Source organism: Emydura macquarii, unplaced genomic scaffold (genome assembly GCF_026122565.2).
Source record: "Emydura macquarii macquarii isolate MOO-44397 ecotype Brisbane River unplaced genomic scaffold, CSIRO-AGI_Emac_v2 contig_1483, whole genome shotgun sequence".
NCBI lineage: Eukaryota > Metazoa > Chordata > Testudines > Chelidae > Emydura > Emydura macquarii.
Genome location: NW_027131620.1, coordinates 15,829,277 through 15,854,219, shown reverse-complemented (window position 1 = coordinate 15,854,219; position 24,943 = coordinate 15,829,277). Strand labels below are relative to the sequence as shown.

Below are 24,943 nucleotides of genomic sequence, written 5' to 3'. Positions count from 1 at the left end.
TGTGAGTCGACCTAACATAGGTCGACTTATCTTTGTGGTGTATACAAGTCCTTAGTCTCCTTAGGCTGATTATTTTGAAAACATATTCACTGTGCTTCCTTCCTGAGACCTACCGTAGTTTAAATGGCCTTACATTTAATAATGATCCCATTTATTTGAGAAGTCATTAGGGTTTCCGTTCCACAACCCCACTCCACTTTTTAAAAAAAAATTCCTTTCTATTAACAATAACTATATCTGAACTTAACATCGTGTGGGGTTTTTTTTTGTTTATTTTTCTAATAAAGACAAGGTTTAGGGGAAAATAATCACCAATTATGGTCCTAATTATGGTCCTAATTCAACAAAGTGTTAAGCAGATATTTAAGTGCTTTTCTGATTTGAGGCCTATTTGGTTTCTATATCCTATGCCGGGACACACTGAGCTAACAAAGAAGTTCAGTAGTCGTCTTGATTCAGAATTGATCTAATTAGTTTCAACTTGTCCATCATCCCCCTTTTGAATTGAGGAGATCATATCCTACTCCTTCCATCAGCTTATCCCATCTCGTTCTGAACATCTCCTAAGAACTGTAACACACTTACCTACATAGGCCTGGAAAAAGTGTTTTCTGTTAGCAAGCTGAAATGTCTCCTTTTTTAATTTTAACTCATAACTGCATGTCTTATCACTTGATGTCTAGTAAGAACACTCCCTCTTCTCAGCGTACCACTGGGAACCAGAGCTCAGACGTTGTAATCCCAGGACTAACACGAACTTCCCTTGTAACCTAAACTCACTTAACTTCTTTGCCTCCGTCTTTCTCACAGGTAAAATAGAGATAATTACACATATAACCACTTTATAGGGATGTTGTGAAGATTAGTTAAAGTCTATGAAGTACTATGCAGATGTACTTAATAAGTGGTAAATATTACTACACAGTGTTATGTTGTTCCCACTTAAATATAATTGTTGTTCTCCATATGAAGAGCCTTCATCCTGTCCCTATAAGTTATTCTCAAGTCTCTGTAACTGAACTCTTTCTTTTTGTGTCTTTAAAAAAAAGTTAATTGAGTTACAACTTCTAGTATTATTTAAAGATTATCTGCTGTGCCACATATTAAAACAGCAAGTGCAGCTGTGTAATTTCATCCTGGAACCAATAATTTTATTCACCTAAAAATCAGCTTAGTAGTTACTAATCATCTTGCAAGCCAAATATAATGGGAGAAAATCAATTTAAACTCTCTGTTTGAAGCTTTTGCCAGGTCATTATAGAGAAAGACTAATCTGCTAAATAATTAAGGCTCTGCATTTGTGGAGTGAGACGAAAGAAACATTACAGATGAATAATAATTCTGAGCTATCGTTTCCCTCTTTAATCTATAATTAGACTATGTTCTTCAAATATAGATATTAGTCTGACTCAAGTTTAAACCAGAGCCAGTGGAACGGGCTTTGTGGAAGAGCACCTGATATGTGCCAAGGAAACTAGAAATGGAGTCATCCCCTTTGGAGTCAATCTCCTGGTTCAGAGTCAACCTTAGCACCATTGGTTAAGCTTGAGGAAAAGACACTAGAAGTAAGCAGTTTCTGGAACAAAGAGGGTACACACCATTATTAAAAATAAATTACTGTAGTAACTGCCCCAATCACTGCAGTAACTATTGTAACCTGGAATCATTTGCATAATTGCTGTAGAATACTGTAATATTTAATGGCCACATTAAGCATTTATAAACTATTGGTTTAGTATGTTACATGTTCCCCCACTTCAGTGGTTGGTCCACAGAAGAGGATAAGAGCCTACTACTGCTAACGGAGTTACTCCTTTAGTTCAACTGGTAGAGGCCCATGCTCTTAATGCTGAAGGTCCCAGGTTCATTCTCTGTTGGTAACCCATGGCAGAGGTAGACAAAAGTCAAGGTCATTACACATACTTTTTCTCTGAAAAAGTTTATGCAGTAAAGAAAACATATGGCATAGCCTCATGGATGCCATTTGAAAATGTATAGACCCTGAGGGCACAGCCACTTTGATATTCAATGGTTTAGCTGAACTTTTTGTTTTGTTTTTCTTTTTTAAACTACTTTACTCTTCAAAAAAACCAATAAGTCAACACACCGGTCACAGTGCAAATCTCCCCTGGGGCACGTGTCCGCATCACTGAAAGCGCAAACAATTAGAACTAATTAGCAGACACTGCAGAGAGATCAAGATGAGACAGGACCTGGAGGTGCTTTCTTCAGAGTAGGGTCAGGAGGCCTGATTGCAGGAAAGCATAAGGCTGTTCTCCCTGCTGGTCCCCAGCCATGAGTGTCGAGTTCCTTTCCTAGTTGGTGCATATATAATTAATTTTATTTCCCAGAGCTGTGAGGACAGCGCCTTCACCAGTATTACTATTCTTTTTTCAAATGGATTAAAAACGGATTTTCTTCCGCTGGGCACCAACTCAGGCGTTACAAGGGAAGACAACAGTTAGTGTATTACTGACACAGTCCTTCTGAGGATACACCCACACTGTCAAAAACCACCCGCAGCGCTGAGTCTCACAGCTCAGGTCAACTGACTCTGACCCACACGGCTGGCACTATGGTGCTAAAAATAGCAGTGTAGACGTTCCTGCTCAGGCCGAAGCCAGGGCTCTCAGACCCGCCTTCCTCACCAGGCTTCAGAGTCCAGGCTGCAGCCTGAGCAGGAACGTCTACACTGCTATTTTCAGTCCCGTAAGCGCATGCCCTGTGAGCAGCTGACCCAGGCTCTGAGACTTGCTGCGGCAGGGCTTTTTTTTTTTTTTTGCTGTGTAGATATACCTTGAGTGGCCAGAGGCAATGGGTCTGACTCTTCACTGCCTTACACCTCGTATAGACTGTGCACCTGTGCAACTAAGGGACAAATCCTGCCGAATCCAAACCGTTGTGTTTTGCATCCAATTTGTATGGGTGTAAGTGACTAAACAAGGTGAAGGCAGTGGGAAAATCAGACCCATTAGGCTTCTCTCATGCCACAGTATGCATCCAAAGAGCTGATAAGCCATAAACACATCCCTAAGTAAAACTCCATTATCAAAAGAAGCTTCTGGGTGTACACGAAATACATCCTTCACCCAGACAGGCTTATCAAACAAATTCATAGTTACTAAACACTGGGGGAGGGGAGGGCGCAATTCCTGGTCCCATTGAAGCCAATGTATTGCCCTGCATCAAAACACTCCACTCCCCAAGAAGCCTTGTGTTCCAAAGATTGAGGACATTTTCCAATTTGGGTGTCTAATGTTAAATGCCTTAATCTGTATTTGGACACCGAAATCAGTGGCCTTGTTTTCAGTGGCAGCTGCAGGCGCTGAACATCTCTGAAACTCGGATCTCTTATTTGGATGCCTCCAGATGGATTCATTTGGCACCCAAGCTTCAGAATGTTGCTATGAGCAAAGAGCAAGCTTTTTTCTATGACACAGAGGCAGAAAAAGCAGCATGGTTACTTACGTTTCTTGGAGAAGAGTTTCTTTCTCTGTCCAATAGAGCTCAGCTTGTATTCATTTTCCTCACAGTTGCAGTCTTCGCTTTTCCTGCTGTAATACTTGGGCATAAGATTGGAGAGCCCCTTGCTGCTGCTGCTGCTGCTGCTGCTTGTGGCTGCCAGGTGAGCCATCCCTTTGCACTTGTGGAGCTTGAGCTTCCCGCTGGCATCTTCCACACACTGCCATTTCTGCAAGTAATGTTTAGTTGTTAGAACGCTGCCACCATGCCACAGACAGGATACAATGAGTCAGACAGAGCTAGTCATTAGTGAAAACTATCTTTCCATACTGTGCCCATCATTGCGGTCAAATCTTGGAACCATGGCAATGGAGGAGTGAAGTTTAGCCCTAACTCTAAAACGCTGGCAAGTTATTTCCTTTAATACTCTCCCACCCTACAGAATACTGCTTCATTAGTCCACTAGGGTAACCTTGTGTCTAATCATAGCCTCTCCTCACCCAATACAAGGAGAGAAGCAACCTCTTTAAGAACTCTACCTCCCTCCCCACAGTCTATGAATCTGTGGGTATGTCTACACTGTGAAGAAAAACTGAATCTCAGAGCTCAGGCCAAATGACTCAGGCTCGCAGGGCTAAAATTATCAGTGTAGATATTTCTGCTTGGGCTAGAGCCTGGGCTCTAAGATCTCTGGGTTTCACAATCCAGGTTTCAGCCTAAGCAGGAACATCTACACTGCTATTTTTAGTTTCGCAGTCTGATCCCCGTGAGCCCAAGTCAATTGAGACACGGCACTGATGGTTTTTCTTTGCAGTGTAGACATAGCCTGACTAAGTAGCTTTTAAAGGCATACTCCTTCCAGACTTCTGGCACTAGGGAGAAGATCATAAGGAAGTGTTCTGTTGCACCCTTTGGGCTTGATCTACTTCCCACTGAAGTCAATGGGAGCTGGACTGGACAACCATAAAGTGAAAGTAATAATTTTCCTGAATATCAGATAAAATCTGATGCCATCCAATCTCTATTTAAACCCCGATGTATTTTTAAATTTAAAACTTACCTGGAAAGCCTTTTGATACCACTGAATTAGGTATCAAGGAAAAAAATAAAACAAACTTGCAATAAAGCAAAAGAAAAGGGTTCATTTTAAAAACATGGAAGTGTATGTGTTACTGTCCCAAATCTATGGTCACTGGGAACTCCCCATTCATTTTTTAATGTGTCTTGAGAAGAATTCTACTTTTTCTCTATTAGAGGCTCCTAGATCTGAGCCTCCAGGACTTACTGGAACTTTGGGAAATTTTCTAAATGAAACAAAAAACAAAACAAAACAAAAAACAAACCAGATACCAGCAACAGCTCTCAAATGAAAGAATATTTTACAACCAGCTTGCAGCTCTATGAGGAAGAGACAGTCACCTCAATTCCCAGAGAGAGATGCTTCTGGGGTATGGGAACAAAGCTTTCATTTTCCTTTGAAATTTATGTAACTATTTGCATAATAGTGAAGTAGAAAACAGCAACCCAGTGCTTGTATTGCAGAGGGAGCTTGGAGATTGCAGAGGGAGCTTGCACGGTCTTGGCCAACCAGGGTTCGTTTCTCTGCATTCAATGTGTGCTTTAATTTTTTTTTAAAAAAAGTTCAAGAGTTTGTTGTATGTCTGGTGGTCTGATCACAGGACTGGGAGCTAGGGACTCCTGAGTTGTAATTATGGCCTGGACACAGACACCTTTTGTGGATTTGGGCAAGCTAAATGTGTGTCTTAGGCCCCAGTCTTACACAGACTTATGCACCTGCTTAGCATTAAGCAAATGTGAAATCTCATGGGACGCCTCAGATACATAAAGTTAAGCCTTTGCAGGGGGTTGGGCTCCTTTGTTTCCTCATCTGTAAAGTGGGATAAATTTACCTCCGAGGGTGAGAGAGAATAAAAAGCTCTGAAGATTAAACTGCCAGGTAAGTATTTTTAAGATTACTTAATTTAATAAAATGGATTTAAATTAAGAATCAGTTTTCTAAATACCATCTCTTACATTGAAGAAAGCTGTAATGAATCATTATGATTCATCTGAACCTTGTTTTGGAAAATATACAGACCAGCTACATTTCCTACTTAGTAGAACTCAACAGTAGAAAAACGATAGATCAGTAAAGAAAGACTTTTCCACATACTCAGCCATGATTACGTTAACATGTCAAGATGGGAACTACTGTATAAGTATATATAAGTGCCCCAATGTGTATCCCAATACAATTTATACTCTTCTTCCTTCATCTCTCATAAAGAAAGCAAGAAATGCTCAGCTTTCTCCTTCCAGGTGAACTGGGAGAATTACTTTAATTTGGTGCATCTAAAATCTTCGCAGAGGAGTTTTGAGCTGTTGTGAAAGTCACTGGAAGGCTCTGCTACAATAAACACGTTTGTATCAATAGGCCCATTTGCTGAATAAATACATATAGGTACTGAGCAAAACTCTTTAGAAACAAACACTGAACAATTGCACCAAAGAGAGAAGTTCAGAACAAACCACAAATGCTCAGAAATAATTTGCCTCAACTTTTTCCTCCTGAACAGAGATTGTGTGTGTGCTCTGTGGCATGGTCCCTGAGGATACTGCGATGCACCCTCTACCTGCTTCTAAGCACTAACGCCCATTCTGTGGAGCAATAATACAGCTATGGCAGCTGCTGTCATTCCTATCTGCTGTAGAGCACATTCAGGCTACGTCTTCACTGACAGCAGCAAATTCGCCGCCGTCAGATCGAATTCTCTGGATCGACTGAGCAGTCAATGAGGACCTGCTCAGTCGATCCAGAAATCGACATATTAAGACCACCTTCTCAAGTGGTGTAGCGCTGCGCCAACGGGAACGTGGTTCCTGTTGGCGAAGTGCAGTGAAGATGGCGTGCAGAACAGAAGCAGAGAAGTCAATGGGAGTTATGCAAATTTTTTGCGTAGCTTGCGTAACTCCAGTCGACTGCCGCCGAATCTCGGAGGTAAGTGTAGACAAGCCCTCACACGGAGGGAAATGAATACAACTTTCTGTATTTGACTGGAGCATCATTTAACAATTAAAACTACTTAGACAAAGAGCCCTAACTATTCAATAGGCTCCTAGTCACAAATGATGACCAACCAGCAGCAAAATATAATCACTTGCAAATAATGGGTTAACTCAGCTAGCCAATAAATCCAAGCAACAAAACATCCCCTTTCACCACTCCCTCTCCCTTTTCTTCACTAGGAAAAATGCTATGTTCTTAATACATATTAGCTAACTCATGGTAACTAACACAAGGTAAAATCTTAATAAAGACAGGGCAGTTTGTAGTTTTAACAAAAGTTAGAAGGTCATTATAAACACAAAGCTCCCCTTCAATCTATCTAACCTGCGGTGAGGAGCCAGGGTTTACAATGACCTGATAACTAGTGTCAAAACTGTAAACTGCCCTGTCATCACTAGGATTTTAACCTCACATTACTTACCACGAGTTATTTAATGTGAAGATGCACTTCCAGTGAAGATGTACTCCCATAGAACACACATTCAAATAAATGGCTTTTGCAGTGTGGCCTGAAAACCATCAAGTTAATAATACTTAATACCTCTCATTTCATACTGCTGTAGTAGAGGAATTCCTATCCTCTTCAGGTAACAGTGCCACTTAACTTGCTACATCAGTGCCCACTGACACCTATTTAGTTGGGCATGTTCTTGCTCCCCCATGTAGTATTCACTGTCTGCTGCCCATGATTTAGAGAAGCCAAGCCCACAATTGAATGGGCAACTTCAGTGTTATGGAGAAGTGATCCTAGAATATCACTCCACAAAGGCCCAAAGTATCTCCTACATGGCGCAATGTCTGGGCACTACCTATAAAACACAAATCTAGCAGCAGATGTATAAGGAACAGATACTTTTCCTTTAAGCAGGCAGACAATAATATTTTGGATTTCTTCAGTGAAGCTACTCACCTTTAACATGCACATAACACCCTAGTGGTGGCAGAGGCATGCTGTATTTTGTATTCATATCAAGAAGTCATAATTTCCATCCCCATTCCCTGCCACTATCAAGTGTTTTGCATTATTGTGCTTCAGAGCTTTCCTGCCATTAGAGCAATTACCGATGTTAATTCAAAGTTGTTACTTGGGGCTCCAATCAGAAATAAATAGCTATGACCTTCCCAGTAGGTCTTTTCATCCAGTTCGCTTATTTCCTCAGCGAATCTCTTTCAATTGACAATTTTTTTTATTTTGGAAAAGGGGGCCAATCATTCATCAGATGAGACCTCTCCCTGAAGCCCATGGATTTCAGAACTGAGCCCCAAGTCAGCATTACTGTGTCTCAGGGGTTTCTTTTTTCAGTGAAGGAAGGCGATGTGATCCCACCACGCAGTAAAGTGAAAGGTGCAACTCCAGCTTTGATCAGTTAGATAGCTGCAAGACTACCTCCCTGATGGATTTGGACTGACCAGAATAATATGGCAAAATCCTTTGAATGGGCAGGAATGAATCACTTAGTCCACCCTCCCATGCAGGACTCATTTAATTATTCCTAAATCATGCGCAATCCATGCATCTCTAGTTTTCCCTTGTGTATCCCCAGTGTAGGTAATTCTACAGACTCTGATAGCAGTTTGTTCTATTGCCCAAGTGCTACCAAATTTCTCCTAATATTTAACAATGCTCTATCTCATACTCATTACCTCTTCTTCTGTCCTTGCTGACTGAAAATATTTGGTTCCTCTCTTCTGTACAACATCTATTTAGACACCTGTGGCCAGTTCTCTCTTCCATCAGTTGTCTTTTCTCCACACTGAGCATGTCCAGTTCCTTAACCTTTCTTCACAGGTCTTATTTTCCAAACCCTTTATCTTTGCTGTTATTGTTGCTCTCTTGTGCACCCCACCGACTTCTCTATCAGCAAAGGATGAATCCAGTTTCCTTTCCTCCAAATCATCAGTACAGAAATAATACTTTCTACTCTTAATTCCATTTGGACTTCATTCTGGTTGATGACTTGTGAAGCTCCTGACCTGTAGGCTCAGAGCTCCATTTCAGCTTCATCAAGCACTGCATATAATTCACACCTTAAAATTACAGGATGAATGAAGGGAAACTTACAGGCAGGAAGATGAAATTTAGGAGGCTTCTTAGTGTCACAATGAAATGGCTTTTAGCTACAGTCAACTAAATCAGCGGTGGGAAGGAAAAACATATGACCATGAATGAAAATCTAACTCAATGGCAGAATTTAAATACTGTGGTTCTATAATTAATTTATTAAGACTACTAGTATTTGTATTATGGTAATGTCAAGAAGCCCCAACTGCAACTGGCTCCCATCACACTAGGTGCTATACAAACACAATGAGAGAGAACCCCTACACCAAAGGCCTTACAATCTAAATAGACAAGACAAAGGGTGGGAAAGGTAAGTGGCACAGAGTGGTGAGGTTGCATGCCTCAGGTCACACAGCAAGCCAGTGATGGGGCTGAGGTTAGAACCCTCATTGCCTGACTGGTCAGCTGAGTGTGCTGTCCACTGCACCACACAGCTACTCATGTCAGGCTATTTGAATAGTTGAGGGTTTTTTTTGTTGAATTATATTGGCTTTGGAGCAACTTACTCCTATTTTTACTGAAAGGGATTCAAAAACACATCCCATAATTAATAAGAGATACAGATGTTATTTTGGTTCTTTGAAGCACTTAAGGTCAACAGTAAAACCCTATAAAAGTAACATAATGGTTATCAACAGAGTATTTTATTATGGGCTATTTCTGGCTAAACAGAAAAGATTCATAGACTTTAAGGTCAAAAGGGACCATCATGAAAATCTAGCCTACCCTCCTGCAAACTGCAGGCCACAGAACCTCACCCACGCACTCCTGTAATAGACCTCTAACTTCTGGCTGAGTTACTGAAGTCTTCAGATCATGGTTTAAAGACTTCAAGTTACAGAGAATCCACCATTTACACTAGTTTAAACCTACAAGTGACTCGTGCCCCATGCGGCAGAGGAAGGTGAAAAACCGTCAGGGTCTCTGCCAATCTGACCTGGGGGAAAATTCCTTCCCAACCCCACTGCTTTACTGATCACATGCTGCAATAAGAAATAGATAGATAATCCATGAAAACAACATTTAGGAAATCACTGTGACTTTAATTTTCAATAAGGGACTGGAAACTGTCAACAGTGCCTCATTATTTTGTGAACAAGTCATTTCTTGTTTTAATCATAGATTAAGGACCAGATCCTATGAGGCACGGAGCAACCACAATTTACAGTGGAACTCAGAAACTCTTTGGAGCAGGCTACTGCACTATTAAAATATTCTCGATTCTGGCTGGCCTGATAGTTCACACATGTGCTACACTGCTACAGAGGCTAGATTCCTGAGTAACTCCAGGATTCATTTCTGCTAGCCAGAACAGAGGCAGAGCATTACAAGGGCAGGCAGACGGATGCCTTACTGGGTGTTCTTTCCAGTTATTGAAAAAGTGTGCTGTGCACTGTGGCCCAGTTCCCCAGATCCAGCCAAGATGTGCTTTGCCCAGGTGCAGGACTCAGGGACAGTAGGAAAAAGGCAGGTTCTAAGCCATCTTTCTACTTCTCTAATCCTGGGGCCAGTCAGGGGCAAGCTCAGCCACCAACCTAATAATTATGATGACAGGAATAAAACCCTAGGGAGCGTTCTGCCAGCCTGTCTACAGCAAGTCCTGGTCATAACCGCTCCTGTCTTTGGCCTACCATGGAACGTATCCTACTCCAGAGGAGTAAGGGGCCCCAGGAAGCAAGTGACATGCTTCCTGGAACCTGGGTATTTCCTTACAATAGGGGAATCCGCAGTGCCCCCTGCATAGCATAAAACAGCCAGAGGGAGGGCTGAGAACCTAGTCTTCCACATGCAGAACTGTTATGTGAAAGGGAACTGGAGATGCGCTCTAAGTTCTCCTGGAGAAAATGGAGGCACAAAGGAGGCTTTTTAACCCTACACAAAGCAAACTCAACTTCTAAACATGTCTGAGACATACAAATAGCACAACAAAGAGAGAGCAGGATTTGAAGGGGAAATACTGCAAACTCAGACAATCCATTTTTCTTAGCAAATGGTTAAACATTTTATATGTTTATATATAAAATAATTATTCCACATCAAGTTCTTTAAAAAGGAAGTACACTATTTTTAAAGGCATGCACTAGATTCACTCCAGTGATCTTCTAGCTGAGCAGGTAAATCATGCTAAGCAAATGTGTATAATTACTTAAATGGAGTCCTTTGTGCAACTGTTATTATGAAACTGAGGAGTTGCTGGGAATACTCCACAGCGCAATGCTGATATCATAATTGGCTTCCACAAAAGCACATTCATGCAGGCCGGTAGATAAAAGTGGGTCAGCTTCCACTTACCAAGTCAGTTTAGAATGTAAGGCCAAACTGCAATGAAGAGAAGAAATTGTGTGCAAGCCATTAGGTATTAGGATAAATGTTTTTTATTTCATGTGGGATGAAAGAGCTCATCCCCCCTCTAGATCTCTGAATATGAATTCTGAACTGTTCTTTCACTGGGGGCTAAAGTCATCCTTTGTTGGATGTAACTAATGCAACACTAGCTGCAAAAGAAAACATGGAAGACTACACACACATTCCCATAGCAATCTGTGAATATTTGCATTCACTAGTGTCACCCCCACATGACAGACTTTGTAACAAGGGTTTAAATAGCATGAATGACCCTTTCTTTATGGTCTCGCTGCTCTCTTATCAACCTGATTACAGTCCAAGGAGAGTTATACAATGGGGAGAAATGGCTTAAGATTTAGGGTTGCAGAGACTGGAGGAAGGTGCTATTTGTAGTGAAGATACCTGAGTACACAAAGGAGAATTATAAGCTCTCCTTTTCGAAGCTCTCCTTACCTCCTCCAGAACGCCATCCTCCTCTTCTCTTACTCCTCCCTCCTGGTCCTGATGATCTGCTTGTGCTTCTCTTCTAGCTTTTCTTTTGTCTCCCTCTCCCACTCCAGACTTCCTACCGCCTTTCCTCTGTGCTTGGAACATTTTTCTTAGTAACAGTTTGGTCCAAAACTCAGTGAAAGACTCCCAATGACTTCAGTGGGCTTTGGTCGTGCTCCTAATCCTGATCATGCTACATTCTCCCCATCCTTTAAAATAGAATCTGAAAAAATCCACCTATTCTACAAAGCATTCTGGTTACTATGAGCTGCGTAGTATTAAATTCCCTTACCCTCACTTTGGTAATCCACCACCTTACAGGACCAGGACCGTGGGCTTGTCTACATGAGCATTTAATTCACAGCAAGCTGGCGTGTGAATCTATCCGGCTCTAGCCTGCTTTGTCCATGTGGACCCTGCTGCCACGCACATGGACAATTAGTCTTTAGCAAGCTAGTGCTGAGCAGATGAACACCTTGCTTGCTGCAAACTAAGTGTGTAGATGAGCCCTATGCTTGTATTGTAACTACGGCACCTACATCTTAAAACTTCTCAGAACTGGGATTTGTTATGTGTTTGGCAAATTTTACCTATCGTATAGAGCTGTCTACATCAACAGCACCAGACAAATAATGATATGTCTCCTTCAAGGTTTGTCTTGCTTCATTCTGAAGTCATTTAGATGCACCCACAGTTAGGGACAAATTCTGCCCTTAGAAAAGCAAATTCATTTCCCACTGCACTTTCTGTCTAGACAGAGCACTAGGGCGTGTTCTCTACAGCAAGAGCTGAATGGATTGAGACTCCCTTGGGAAAGCATCCCAGATTCTAACTGACTTGACTGTTAGGCAATTTTTCCTGATGTCCAATTTAAGATTTCGCTTTTGCTCAATGTCATCCCATCACTTCCAATTACACCTTACTGAAATGTAGAAAACAATTCTTTCCCCCTTCTGACTACACGTATGTGGCAAACACATCTCTCAGTATCACACCTCCACTCTGCAACTTATCAGTAATTCTGAGTAGAGATCTGACACCTTTTCACACTTTCGCCTGATTTCAAAGGTATTTGTTATTCACAGAAAAAATCTAAGTGTGTATGCATGCATGTGTGTTGCAGTACAGAGACTCCCCGTCAACAATGACATGCAGTAATTACAGAATAAAAGCCTGGTATGGGGCTATGTAACCTTAGACGCTAGAACTGTCTCAGTGTAAATCTGAACTTATGTGAAAAGTCTTGCCCCTTAAATACCTACTACAAAGTTCAAAGCTACAGGGAAGATAATGGCAATAGAAAGAAGTTGAAACAGCCCTCACAGGATACGTAGTGATGGGAACAGAATAGCTAAGTTTCCCCAAACTATTGAAAGACTTTGTAACAGAAATAGCTAAAATCACTCTGACTTCTTCAAGAGCATGACAACTTTAAAATTCAACTGTTTGTTTCTATTCATAAAAACGTTGGACTGGAAGGGACCTTGCGAGGTCATCTAGTCCAGTCCCCTGCACTTATGGCAGGACCAAGCATTATCTAGACCATCCCTGACAGGTGTTTGTCTAACCTGCTCTTAAAAATCTCCAATGATGGAGATTCCACAACCTCCCTAGGAAGTTTTTCCTAATGTCTAATCTAAACCACTCTTGCTGCAATTTTAGCCTATTGCTGCTTGTCCTATCCTCAAAGGTTAAGGAGAACAATTTTTCTTCCTCCTCCTTGTAACAATCTTTTATGTGCTGGAAAACTGTTATCATGTCCCTCTTCAGTCTTCTCTTCTCCAGAGTAAACAAACCCAATTTTTTCAATCTTCCCTCACAGATCATGTTTTATAGACTTTTAATTATTTTTGTTGCTCTTCTCTGGACTTTCTCCAATTTGTCCACCTCTTCCCTGAAATGTGGTGCCTGGAACTGGACACAAAACTCCAGTTGAGGCCTAATCAATGTAGAGTAGAGTGGAAGAATTACTTATCGTGTCTTGCTTACAACACTCCTATTAATACATCCCAGAATGTTTGCTTTTGACTCATATTTAATTTGTGATCCACGATGACCCCCCGATTCCTTTCCATGGTACTCTAGGCAGTCATTTCCCATTTTGTATGCTTGCAACCAATTATTCCTTCCTAAGTGGAGTACTTTGCATTTATCCTTATTAAATTTCATCCTATTTACTTCAGACTATTTCTCCAGTTTGTCCAGATAATTATGAATTTTAATCCTATCCTCCAAAGCACTTGCAACCCTTCCCAGCTTGGTATCATTCGCAAACTTTATAAGTGTCCTCTCTATGCCATTATCTAAATCATTGATGAAGATACTGAACAGAACTGGAGCCAGAACTGATCCCAGCAGGACTCCACTTGATATGACCTTCCAGCTTGACTGTGAACCACCAATAACTACTCTTTGGTAATGATTTTCCAACCAGTTATGCAGCCACCATATAGTAACTCCATCTAGGTTGTATTTCCCTGTATTTCATGTGGAGTATCAGCTCAAAAGAATTATGGCAATAATCAGCTGCACCAAAGATCAAACCTGTGAGACTTCAGTACTTTGGACTTTGAGAGGAGATGAATATGATCTCTCATGCAGTTAGAGATAAAAAGGAAGCCACAGGAGGAAAGGAATGCATTGAGAACCTGCTCTGGGAAATGTTCTTAACATGTCTGATCATGAGTCAGATCCAAACATCAAAGAAACTATGGGTCAATTCACATGGGCACTAAGCACAAGATTGGTGTAGCTGGCAGTATGGGAGGAGGTGAGTAAGGGTGGCTTTGAACTACATTTTACTGCCTTTCCTGATCTTAGGACTGGCTCCTGGCATAAAAGTTAAAGCACCCACAAGGCTGGTATAACACATACCAACTTGTATTGGTCTCCTAGTGGCTAGAACTCTGGTGAAAATTACTAGAAGCAGTATGCTGTGGCACTTGGAGCACCCCGTTCTAGCTCCAACACTAGGAGGGAATGGTGTAGAGGCGGCTGTGTCAGATTTCCACCAGCTGAAATTATGTGGGGCTGAGGACACGCCCTCTGTTCCGATTGGTTTACTATAATCATTTGCTAAGTTTCTTCTATGTAATTTGGGTCTGGGGTGTGGGCATTTTCATATTTGCAAGCAGAGTTACGTAACAGTCATAGAAACCACAGGCACAATTGACCAATCAGACAACTACGCGTTCATTCTCACACACAGTTAAAACATGCAATTGTGGTAACATTGTATGCAAACAATTTTTTTTATGGTATATTTGTATTAGTGGTAGGGGTCATGGAGCCCAGATTAGGCTTTTTTATGTTAGTATATTTAAATCCAAGTAAAATAAAATAAATATGAGATTATAGCAAAGGGAACTATACATTTGGAATATTTTCCTGTGATGCTTGACATGAATTCTCAGCACTAATGTATCCTGAACCTCATTCTATTTGGGGAACTGAATGTTAATATAATCTAGGCTCTTCTTTTACAGTAGCTGGGAATCAATACACAGGCACTTGAATCAGCAATTTCCTGACTGCCAGTCAATCTCATAACTGCCGTAATATAGTTCTGAGAAAAGGCCACAAAATGAGTCACTTGATTTATAAGCCGGCATTGAGAATGAGGTGAAGGACATTACCACAGTTTGCAAGTTGTGTTAAACTTAGCTCTTGATATAGCTGCTTGCACTCTGTGCTAAATATGCCTCACCTGCCCAAGCTGTTCGCAGGCGGTTTGATATTCGGCTCTTTGGCAGAGGTCTTTCACACGCTGGTATTTGGGCAGGAAGTTTTCTTCCTGAGCATCCACTTTCTCATTCTCTCTCTTATGCAGTAGTTTACTGGAGGGGAAAGAAACAGTGCATTCCATTAAGACTCATTCTAAATATTACACAGGGTCTGCCAGAGTGGCTCAGACTATCAGTGTTGATGTCCTGCCTCTCCCAGTGGCCAAAATCTAACACTTCAGAAGAAATTGAACCCACTTCACTTCCCCCATTTGCTCTGAAAATGCAACTGGCTACTTGGGCTTTGCTGTAAATGGGGGAAGGCGAGACCCAGACTCCTTTTGTGACCCCTCCTGAGTGCCATGGACCTATACTCTGCAAGTGTTCAGTGTCCACCCTTGTACGCGAGGGCAGAGGCGTGAGGGCAGGACAGGTATGGGGGCATGGCCAGCAAATCTGCAATTAGGAAGTTCCATCAGCTTACACCCCCTTCACATTCAGGGTGCGGAATAGCAGTCACAGAGCTGCTCCCACTCTGTGGTTCGTGGGGATAGAGGAGGGCAAGGATTCATTCCTCTCCACCCCAGAATCACCACCAAACCCCCCAGTGCACAGCACACTTATGCTGGCTGCGTGCAGGGACCAGGACTAGCACAAAGCTACCACACAGTCTCTCCTACTATAGCTGCATTGGCATCAGGTGTATGACAATAATGCCACTACCAGTGCAGAGATGTGGTATTAGCCATGTGTGTTCATAAGAGGCTCCGGCCATGCAGGATTTTCCTATTTAGACGACTGGGCTCTGTGGTTAACTCTTTTCTTACCCTCTCTCCACCAGGAATGAGTCTCTCCACACCTTCATCTTTTTTTTTAAATGGAATCTGTAAAAGTAAAATTCTCATGAAAACCAAGCTCAGCCCCAGCCTCTCCTCCCTACCTCCCCATTACTTCTCCAGAAACACAACTTGCTCCTCCAACGAGAACATGTAACTGTACAGAACAGACATATGAGTCATCAGTGCTAATCATGAAGGAATATGGGATGGATTCGTTCTCGTGGGGATAAAACCTACAATGGTAGTCACTGTTTCTATATGAAAACCATCAATGCACTGAGAGATAAACTGATTTGCCCATGACACAAAGGAAGTGTGTAATTAAATCTAGATCTTTTGGATCCCAGTTCAGTGACTTGCAAAACCATCCTCTGCCCTGACAAAAGCCCTTTCCGGACCCAGATGCTCTCCTCCACCACAAGCACACATCTTCACCCTCCCTCTCTCCTCCTCCAGTTGCTTTTTCCTCACACTATTCTCCCTCACAAGCACCCATGTGAATCTCTTCAGGTGGAGGTATTGTGTGCATGTCTCAGAAAATAACTGTATATTTCCAAATATTAGTCTGACTATCTAATGCTCTGATGAACAATTAGTTTTTACACTTTAAACTATAATAAAATCTTTGTTTAAAGGACATGGCTATAAATGATGCCACAGGCATATTTAAAATCTGTAACTCAAGCAGACAGAAACATCCCCATGACTAAATGCCAGTTCACTGCCACACATGTTTTGCTATCAGGAAGGCAAATACCATAGACCTAATATATTGATCGGGTCAACTGAAAAATTGAAGTTAGTCAAATAGTGCTGATCAGGTCTGAAGATTTTCCTGTGAACTATGTCCAGTCTATATCTGTAATTCATTCTGTTTCTCCTTAAATTTATCTGCAGACAGCTGTACAAACACACAAACACACACTTTTCTTTTCTTTACCTATTAACTGGCCTCTCAGAATCCAGCAATTTTAGAATGGATTTACCATCCATGTCAGGTGGAATGTCCAAGCCTGCAATATCTAGAATTGTAGGAGCAAGATCAATGTTCAATACAATGTGAGGATTCCTGAAAGAAATATATAAAGACCCTGTTTAGAAAATCTTTGTGGAAATTGTGAACTACCTTTAATCCCAGCCCCTCCATGGAGGATATGGGATCTGAAAAAACATAATCTGTGACATCTGCATAGAACAAAGGGAGACATTATCCAATCAAGTCAGGTATTGAAAGGGATTAAAATATACAATATTAAGATACCCAAATCACTCCCAAGTGCATAACCCCAGGAGAGGCTAATGTAAAGATTTAATTCTAAAGCAATAGCATTTCAGTCTAAATATGAAAAATGGTTCATATGGCAAAATAAGTTAATGACTAAAAGGAAGGGTTCAGCGCTATTTGAGATGTGAAAAAGCACATGATAAAGACTCCTCTGGTATCTTAAAGAATTAATGCATGTCAGGTATGGTGATGATTTTATTAAAAATAAAGGCTGGCAGATAGAATACATTTGATTTATTTCAATATATAATCACAAAAATGAATACCTGGGCCCATAGCCCTGAACTGTTTGTTACATGGAAAGAGCGTAGAGAAGAAATATCCTCTCCCACTACCCAAGGGGAACAGCTAACAGTTGGTTGTTGTAATTAAGAACATGTGTGAGGGAGAGAGGGAGAGACAAAAGATAGATACGGTGAAGGCAAAAGGAAATTACAGCACAGTAGCTCCAACTGTGCAAGTTATAACATTAACTGAGCCACCCCAAATATCAGCCTCTGCATTCTGCAAAGTATTTATACAGCCAGACATCCAGTGTCTCTATGGCAGTTAAACAATCTAGTAATGTACCCCTTCATCTCACTCCAGAGCAGACTGAGAAGAGTTACAAAGGGAACTCACAAAAATGGGTGACTGAGCAACAACCTGACAGATTAAATTCAACATCAATAAATAAAAAGTAATGCACACTGGCAAACATAATCCCAACTGTACATACAAAGTGATGGGGTCTAAGTTAGCTGTTACCACTTAAGAAAGAGATCTTCAAGTCATTGTGATTAGTTCTCTGAAAACACCTGCTCAATGTGCAGCGAAAGTCCAAAAAGCTAACAGAATGTTGGGAACCATTAGAAAAAGAATAGATAAGACCACCGAAAATATCATATTGCCACTATATAAATCCATTGAATGTTCAGTTCTGGTCACCCCATCTCAAAAATATTATATTAGAATTGGAAAAGGTACAGGGTAGAGCAACAATTATTAGGGGTATGGAAAAGCTTCCATATGAGAGATTAAAAAGACTGGGACTTTTCAGCTTGGAAAAGAGACAACTAAAGGAAAGATATAATAGAGGTCTATAAAATCATGAATGGTGTAGAGAACATTAATAAGGAAGTGTTATCTACCCCTTCACATAACATAAGAACCAGTGGTCACCCAATGAAATTAATAGGCAGCTGTTTTAAAACAAACAAAATGAAGCTCTACTTCACACAACGCATAGTCAACCTGTGGAACTTGTTGCCAGGGGATCTTGTGAAGGTCAAAACTATAACTGGGTTCAAAAAAGAATTAGACAAGTTCATGGAGGATAGGTCCATCAAAGGCTATTAGCCAAAATGGCCAGGGATACAACCCCATGCTTTGGATGCCTGAAGCCTCTCACTTCCAGAAGCTGCAACTGAATGAGAGGGCATGGATCATTCAATAATTGCCCTGTTCTCTTCATTCCCTCTGATGCATCTGGCACTGGCCACTGTTGGAAGACAGGATACTGGGCTAGATGGACCATTGGTCTGATCCAGTATGGCTGTTCTTATGTTTTTACTCTAAAACTGGTTCTGTGGGAGTCACCAGAGTGCTTCTCACTAAGTGTATGGTGCCACACCTCAGAAAATAAAAGTTTATTTTAAATACATTTAAGATCTGCTTTTGTTGCAATTACAATATCATGAAAGTATGTACTGTTTGCTGCTTCCCCATCATTTCATATTCTTATGTACACCTGGCATCACTTTAAAAAAAAATAAATGGAGACATTACATAAAAGTAGAAAAAAGAAAAAATGTTTTTATGCAGAAAACCTATTTTTTGTGGCTTTGAGGAGCAGGAATTACTTTCCCCATGCTTTTCAGACAAAGTACAGTAAAGATAGTGCCATAGAGGCAGCTATGAGGCTTTGCATAGATTTCTAGCTTAAAATAAAGGACAGCAGAACCTTGCTAATTCACGCTAATGAGTGAGCGAGAGACCATTTGAGAATTACTGAATTTCGTGAGTTAGCAAGAGAAAAGACGACGACAAGAGTAAGGATGTTACATTTGTTCATTTACTTGATACATGTCCTTTTATTTTAATTACTAGGAAATGTTGTATAGTGTGCTTCATATAATGTAGTATACTGGATAGTAGCAACAATTTAGTAATGCCACCATGCTACAGTGACTGCTATTAAATCTTTGCTGATAAGGGAGGGGAGACAATGCAAACATTTTATAAGAAAAAATAATGTATGTTCATTAGCAAAGTGTTGATTTTAAAAGTTCTACTATGTATGGAAATACTGGCTCAAAGACAGCATCAATTTACTATCTGATACATCCTCTCCAGGGGACTTCAACTTGCTCTTTTAGTGGGATGAACGCTGCTCTATTAGGTCTCTTTGGTGTCTGATTCCTGTGATCCTAATATAAATATTTTCTATCATCAAAAGGTATTCAAACAGAAAACCCAATGGGAAGGTTCTGTGAGGCATCATTCACCAGCAATTTAAAATGCACCTGTACCACAAGACTAAAAGGAAGTTCAAAGGGAAATAGTAATCTCAAGACTGGGGCAACCACAGATCCTCCGCCCTTCCTAGCTAATTATCAGAGCCAAAGGGAGCTCCAAGACATATCAAGCCTATTATCTAGAAAACCTACCGTGGAGCCCAATATGAGACCATAATGGGTTCTCCCCCAGAATGGTAAGGAGAGGGCTTAGAAGAAGAGAGGCAATGGTGCTGGCAAACATTCCAGTGATATATAAGCAGGAGTGTGCTGAGGCCTGCCGTTTCATGGGGAGAAAGGCTGCACAGTCTTAACACAGCTACCTCTCCAGTCAATGCCCTCAGTGACACGGGGCTTGGCTTCCTCGATCTATCTTAGGGTTTTTATACCATCACCCCATCACTGTAGTATCTGAGCATCTTACACATACAATCAACAGCAATCGCGAAGTCCCTAGTGCACTTCATGGAGTCTCTGGATCTTCAGCTCTTATTTCACACCTATTCTCCTGCCTGTGCCTTATGTTCTTCCCAATCTTCTTTCCTCTACCTGCTCCTTTGGTCTCCTCTTACCATTCACGGCTTCACATCTTCTCCTTCATGCCACCTCGAAAGCCTGGAACAGTCTTCTTTTCCCCCATGCACGCTCCCTCTTTCTCCACAGCAGGGATGCAACTGTGGGTGGGAGGGCACCCAGGAACCCACCTTAGCCCTGGACCAAAACTGAAAATTTGACCCAGCCCCCGCCCCCTCCATCCTGACAGAGGGGCAGCTGGGTCAAATGTGAGGGCACTACAACCTCGTTTTCCTGCTTGGCCTCTCCACCTTTGCAGTCCTTCCAAGGTCCATGGTCACTGGGCACCCCAGCCCCTAGAGAGAAGTGGAGCAGGGGCCATCAGAATACCCAGTCCCCAGGGAGGGAGGGAGGATAGGATCTGGGCTTGTGGTGTTTCCTAGGGGAACGGAGATGCAGAAGGAGAATGGGGTCTAGGCCTCCTAGAACTGTTTGGCCCCTGGTAGGGATGGTGCTCTTCAGCCTGACAGCTCCCTGGGTAAGTGCTTGGTGCAAAGAAAGCTCGGAACCACATGTGGGTCAGTGTGGGGGGAAAAGCATGTGGTTGAGTGTGGAGGCAGTGCGTGAGAGCTCAGGATTGGGTACTGGGGAGCAGAAGGGGGAATACTCGAGACTGGGTGTGGGGAAAGGGTGTGGGGGGGAGGGGGAAGGGGGGGAGAGCTCCTTGTGAAAATTCTGCTTGTGTCCCTGCTCCACAGTGAGATCACTCCATCAGATCTCTTCTTAAAACCCATGTCTTTCTCTGAGTTGTCTGCTCAGCATCTCTGAAAATTAGGCCATCGTTTCTCCATCGTGAAGTATTATCTCTCAGATAATCTCTAAAATATACTATGAGCTCTTTGGGGCAGGGACTATGCACAATTGCTGTATAAATAAGTAATAAATACATGTCAGTGGATTTTGGCATGACAACTACAATATTTAAGACTTTCTTGCCTTTGTTGATATTATGAATTTAATCAGAAAACTAAATAAAACCTGTAAGATATTTTTAAAGATATCTGTTACTCTATTACATTCTTAATATTAGCTGTTTACATCTTTTCATCTAAGGGAAAAAAACGTGTGGGTGGAAGATTTTATATGTGGTAATTATGCTAAAACATGCACATTGATATAAATAAAAGGCAGCAAATTATGGCACTCTGTCCAAAATCATTACTTAAGTGAAAATATTTGCTATTAAAATAATTGCTTAGAAAGTATATTTACATAATTTCTTAGCTGATCAAAGCTACTTTTTTAATTAAACAATCATATTCTGCACACTCGTGTGTCACTGAAACAGTTTAACTGTTTAATCCCAAAGGATAAACAAAGGAAGACTTTTTGTAGATGTTTCACATGGAAAATACTGTGTGCATTTTTCTTCACAAGCTGAAACAGGAGAGCATAGTGATTCTAGACTATCATTTAATCTCTGATGATAACTAACTACAGTGGCAGTGAATATAAAGTAATGTTACCTGGCAAATATCATGGCCTAGAGTCTTACTGAAATGAACAGAAGAAATGACTAGGCATTTCCACACAATGTCACACAGAGCTTGGCCTCTTCAACTGTTCCCCTCCCAAAGGGCTACACAGTGACTTTTATTATTCACTTGGACAAGGGACCAGGGTCTTAAGAACCCTGGTTAAATTCCAGAATGGGCTGCTGACTGGTCCTTGGATCTGGGCAAGTACGAAGTAGCCAGAGAGTGGGTGAGAAAGGGCAGGGAATGGGCAGAATCTTGGTTCCAACCGTCTACTCATAGGCCAGTGCAGCTGAGTGAGCGCACGGATGTCAATTCACTGTTGGTAGAGACACCAGCAAATTACTACACCCACAGGGCAAGAAGGAAGCAGGGGAGGCACTCAGAAATTTGTCTTAGGCCAGGTCTACACTAGGAGTGCTTTGCCAGTTTACTATATCAGGAAAGTACTGCTAGTCTGGGCACAATTTATAGCAGCAAAACTGTATTTTTGCTGGTATAGCTGATTACAGCTCTCTCTGTCCCTCCTCTTCCTCTGCAAGCCAAATAAGCTATACTGGTAAAAGTGTAATTTCACTGGTATAGCTACAGCTAAACTTGGGGCTTTTGTTGGCACAACTATGTCTGTCAGGATCACACCTCTGCAGTACAGAATCAATTTTGCAGGTTCGATTGAGCGGCAGTGAAGACTCGCTCAATTGAACCCAGAAGTCGACTCTGTAAATCCACCCTGGCAAGAAGCATAGCACTTTGTCGACGGGAGGGCATTTCCCGTTGACACAACACAGTGGAGACGCCGCGATAAGTAGACGTTAGGAAGTCGACGGAAGATACGCAAGTTACTGTATGTAGCTTGCACATCTCCCATTGACTGTCGCCAAAATCCATGGCCCGTATAAACCAGTCCTGACATAGCTATGCCTGCAGAAGTCTGCAGTGGAAACTTAGCCTTAAAATCACAATGCCTCCTGCGATGATGCTGTTTCTGACCTACCCATTGCTCAGGGAGGTGCCTAGTGTCACAATCGCTTATGTCCACGCAAAGCCCACATTGGAGTACTCAAAGAAGGTAAACTAAATATTCCTAAAAATCAAGCCCAATGAGCTGATAAAAGGTTCTATCTTTCTCAGTCTCAAACTCAACACATTTTTAAATCTGACTGCACAGCTGTACTTCACTGCATGCTGTTTTTAAAACCCCACTACATAGCCACTGGCCGCACATTCCTTTGCATTTTCCATCATGATTATCAGACCAATAAACCAAAAACATTTCAAGAGCTGAAAAACAAAGACTTACAAGGACCCAGCTTCCACATTCGGACCTCGCACGTAAAAAGGAACTCTGATATCAAACTCATAAGGCATGGACTTCCCTTTCACCAGTCCAAACTGCCCAATATGATAGCCATGGTCCGCTGTATATATTATATACGTATTGTCCAGTTCACCCATTTCAACCAATGTATTATAAATCTGAAAAAAGAATATTTTTTGTAGTAAACAACACAATGTACATAATATTTAAAATAATTCTGTGCATAAGTGTACACATATACACTGTATACAGAGTTGGATGTTCTTACCTAGGACATCCCAATAGACATCCAAGCACTCTGATTAAGCAACCATCCTGATTAAAAAAAGAGGCTGCTTTCTTTGCAAGAACGGTCTATGAATACTTAAAACGAAATAGAATACTACTTTACTGAATAAAAATAGCAACTACACATTTCAGGACAGACTTTCAAAAAGCTCAGCTCCCATTTAGGCATCTAATTTGAGTTGACAAATTTTCAAAAGTACTCTGCACCCAGCATTCAAACTTCAAACTCTGGCCACTTATTTCAGAGCCTAAATGGAAGCTGTTGCCTACTGAGCTCTTTTGAAATTCTGGCCCTTTATCTTTATCTTCTTTACATTTTTATTTGACAAATTCTCTTAATAAAATATCATTTAGAATTTCACACTTCTTTAATTCTTAGTTAAATGACACCCGACCATTTTGTCCCCATTCAAATGAGTCCCATTTACACAGTATGTTCGCAAACTCTCACAACTAAACAGCAGATACTGCCATTCACTCTTGCTATCTGGTGAATTAAGTGTTTCAACCTTAACTCTGAATCCTATTGTTTTTAGCGGGGTTTAAATGGGCTTTTTAGATGAATATTAAAATGTATCAATGCATAGCACTAATGACCAGTCATCACATGAGGTTTCATCCTCAAGGTTTGGTCAGTTTCTATCATCTCACGTGGACTTAGTAACATGGTGCTACAGCACATTTTCTTTATGGTAATGTCACTCCCTGCCCCACGTGTGGAATCTGTGGTTAGAAAATATGGGACTGATTCTGCTCTCACACTTGTGAGTATCAGGAGAAATTGCACGGGAGTCAATACAATTTCATCAGTGTAAACCCAGAGTAAATTACATCAGAACAGTATGGAACATGATAATATGGACAAAATGTTAAAGATAAAATGTGACTCCCTTTTTGAGATGTAGCCTGAATCAATGTTTCTGATGTTCCATGAGGAAATGGTATAGACCCATGTAAAGACAAATTTAGACAAACATTTTGACTGCAATCTTTGTTTAAATAAGCCATAGTGACCTCTTAGAGCCATTCATATCTGCCATGTACTCAAAATACAAACATATTTTTAAGAGATGTTAGATACAAACAAGTTCATTTAAAAGAGGTAACCAATTTTGGGATTATAACTACAAAAGATTACGTTTCAGCCTGGAGTGAAATGTACACCAGTAAAATCATCAGGAGGGAAACCACCTTGCTAACTAGCAGACTCTAAATAGATTGGTGCTAACAGGTGACTCTGTGACACGTCTTCTCTAAAACTGATATCGGACCCACCAAAGCGTATTTTTTTAGCAACAAGGACAGACCACACTTTCCTGGGGTATTATGCCCAATTAATTATTAGTAATTATAATAAATTACCGACAAATAAATTACCTATCTGGGATCTAGTGTAAAGCCTCCCTCTGCCTCAGGGGAAGAAGGGATTTGAACAGGGCTCTGCCACCTCTCAGGTGAATGCCGTACCTCATTGTAGGAGTGGGAGTGGATGCTGAGTCCCCCACCTCCCAAGTGATTGCTC

At 41.3% G+C, this 24,943-nt stretch overlaps 1 protein-coding gene across 12 annotated transcripts in view; it reads right to left on the bottom strand.

Annotated features, from left to right (window-relative positions):
* Nucleotides 1-24,943, bottom strand: part of SULF2 (sulfatase 2) — a 209,140-nt gene that overhangs the window by 21,829 nt on the left and 162,368 nt on the right. For 11 of the 12 annotated variants that reach the window (XR_010921001.1, XM_067554306.1, XM_067554303.1 and 8 more), the window contains 5 exons: nucleotides 23,116-23,291; nucleotides 16,928-17,056; nucleotides 15,976-16,032; nucleotides 15,133-15,262; nucleotides 3,469-3,691 (listed from right to left, as the gene is read on the bottom strand). Coding sequence is in view for 11 of the 12 variants with exons in the window: in XM_067554306.1 (XP_067410407.1) it covers nucleotides 3,469-3,691; nucleotides 15,133-15,262; nucleotides 15,976-16,032; nucleotides 16,928-17,056; nucleotides 23,116-23,291 (715 nt within the window). In the remaining variant the exon portion in view is untranslated. The remainder of the gene's footprint in view (nucleotides 1-3,468; nucleotides 3,692-15,132; nucleotides 15,263-15,975; nucleotides 16,033-16,927; nucleotides 17,057-23,115; nucleotides 23,292-24,943) is intronic. The other variant, XM_067554313.1, reaches the window with a different exon arrangement.